The sequence below is a fragment of the Penaeus chinensis genome, chromosome 27 (genome assembly GCF_019202785.1).
Source record: "Penaeus chinensis breed Huanghai No. 1 chromosome 27, ASM1920278v2, whole genome shotgun sequence".
Classification (NCBI taxonomy): domain Eukaryota; kingdom Metazoa; phylum Arthropoda; class Malacostraca; order Decapoda; family Penaeidae; genus Penaeus; species Penaeus chinensis.
The window spans coordinates 31690335-31692834 of NC_061845.1; the positions used below are offsets into that span (position 1 = coordinate 31690335).

At 47.3% G+C, this 2500-nt stretch overlaps 1 protein-coding gene across 1 annotated transcript in view; it reads left to right on the plus strand.

The window, feature by feature from the left end:
• Window positions 1-1499, plus strand: part of LOC125039369 (D-aspartate oxidase-like) — a 10860-nt gene extending 9361 nt beyond the window's left edge. The window contains exons 7-9 of the mRNA XM_047633208.1: window positions 397-585; window positions 919-1011; window positions 1176-1499. Coding sequence (XP_047489164.1) covers window positions 397-585; window positions 919-1011; window positions 1176-1292 — 399 coding nt within the window. The 3' untranslated portion in view covers window positions 1293-1499. The remainder of the gene's footprint in view (window positions 1-396; window positions 586-918; window positions 1012-1175) is intronic.
• The last annotated feature ends 1001 nt before the right edge of the window (window positions 1500-2500 follow it).

Below are 2500 nucleotides of genomic sequence, written 5' to 3' on the forward strand. Positions count from 1 at the left end.
GTGAGGCGCTGGCAGGGGGCGTGAGGGGAGGGGGAGACGCCTTTCAGAAATCGGCCTTCGTCTAGAATGTATCCGTGGGAAGTTAAGGAATCAAAGTCGACTGTTCAGGTGATTTGATATTCGATACATTCAAGGGAGATCGGAGCTTTGTGTGAATCGCAACACAGACGATGCACGGCAGGAATTATTTAAGTTATAAAATGCCTTTACGTTCTACGTTGTTGTAGAAGTGTACCTGTTAATTGTTTATCATTATAAGGCACAGATGTAAAGAAAGCAATTATCGAGCTAACTGATTATAGCGTACTAGTTAAGTACGTGACAACAAGGAAAAGATAGGGCTCATCAACGTAATTTTAACGGCCTTCAGCACTGACTTCCTTGCTGCGTGTTCAGGTGCGAGCTCCGTGGATCAAGGAATTCATCTTCACGGACCAAGACGCCTACATCATCCCCGGCCTCGAGCACGTGACCCTCGGAGGGACGCGCCAGTTCGCCAACAGCAAGCTCGTCGTCGACGAGTTCGATTCGCGAGCCATCTGGGAGAAGTGCAACAGGCTTGTGCCGAGCCTCAAGGACGCCAAGGTGAGGGGGGGCGGGGTGCCTGGGAGGACGTCTCGGGGAGGGGAGGGAGGCAGAGAGAGAGAGGGCCGCGAGATTGGTTATTTTGGAGAGTGGTCCGCTCTCTCTCTCTCTCTCTCTCTCTCTCTCTCTCTCTCTCTCTCTCTCTCTCTCTCTCTCTCTCTCTCTCTCTCTCTCTCTCTCTCTCTCTCTCTCACTTTCTCTCCTTCCCCCTCCCCCACCCCGTCCACTATAATTAATTCATAAGCACTCCACAGTCTATGCTATAAATTATCAAATGACTTGAAAAGCTACTTAGTTCAACAAACAGTGCCCTGAGTGCTCCAGCCCTTCCAGGTGGTGCGGGAGTGGGTTGGCCTCCGGCCCTACCGCCACATCACCAGGGTCGAGCGCGAGGTCATCACGTCCAAGCAGGGGAAGGCCGCGCATGTAAGACCCCAATGCTGAAAGGTTCCGTTGACGCTGGGTATACTCTTTAGATTACATGCTCTATACTATCTATAAGGGAGTCAGGCAGGAGCAGTGCTCGTGGATTCTTAGGGAAAATCAGGTATTCTTCGTGTCAGACTCCAAAGCTTCTGTCTCCCCATCAGGTCGTGCACAACTACGGCCACGGGTCCTACGGCGTGATGGGGGCGCCGGGCACCGCCATGCACGCGGTGCGCCTCGCCGTGGAGGTACTCGACGCCGGCGCCAAGGCCAGGCTGTAGGGGAGGGACCTGGAGGCGAGGCAGGCGAGGAAGGGGCGCTGATGGGAACGGTCTGAGTGAAGTTGAGGCTTGTCTTCATGTGGGATAAACCAGTATACATGCACATGTGCGTGGAAATGCACACGAGAAGGCACACATACACACACACATAAGAATAATAAATATGAATACACAGCCACACACACACACACACACACACACACACACACACACACACACACACACACACACACACACACACACACACACACATTTGTGTGTGTATATATATGTATATATATATGTGTGTGTTTGTGTGTGTGTGTGTGTGTGTGTGTGTGTGTGTGTATGTGTATATATATATATATATATATATATATATTATTTATATTTATATATATATATGCATATATATATGGTTTTCATAAACACCCATAGCTATGTAGAAATCCTGATGTGGCATGCATTTATGTGCATACAAAGCTTTAATAAAAGTTATATACATATATACAATTCAAAGATCAAGAGCATTTTTTTCTGTAACATTACTATCCCTTCTTATATCTCCCAAACTATCAGAACAGACGAGCAATTTCCTGGCAAGAGCATTCCCTACCATGGTTGTCACAGGTGGCTTCGAGCAAATATATCACTGTCATGAGATGATTTATTGTGACGTCTTGTAAATCCCTGAAAATGGTTATCTTGTCTACTCTCCTTCCTGACACCTGTTTAGCCTCGTTTCCCCCCTCTAGCCCTGTCTTTATAAACGAAAACAGATCATTTTCTTTCCATGATCGATATTATTTATTACTTTTCGAATGCCCGCTTTCCCATCCGACCTGAAGTGAATGGCTTAGTTGAAAATATTTTTTGGCGTAATGGCTGACGGACGATTCTGGCGCTGATGTCTTCCCGATGGCGTTCGCTTGGCCTTTACTGTGATAAGACCCCGATTGGATCGCAACCCTTGCGCCGAAAAGTAAAAGGACATTTTCTCTTTGTTCGTCTTCTACGATTGCTTGGTGTTTCTCCATGATGGTTGAGGGTGAAGAAAACACCGATGAAAACTAAAGTAGGTTCATTGGAGATCAGCTCTGACAATTAAATACGGAACTCGTCATGTTCCTCTGCCCCACACGCCAGGCTCCGTCTGCGACTGTCTACTGCCAGACGTGTGACTACAGAGACAAACTAAAATGTTGTACTCTATAACATACAGAGATTCT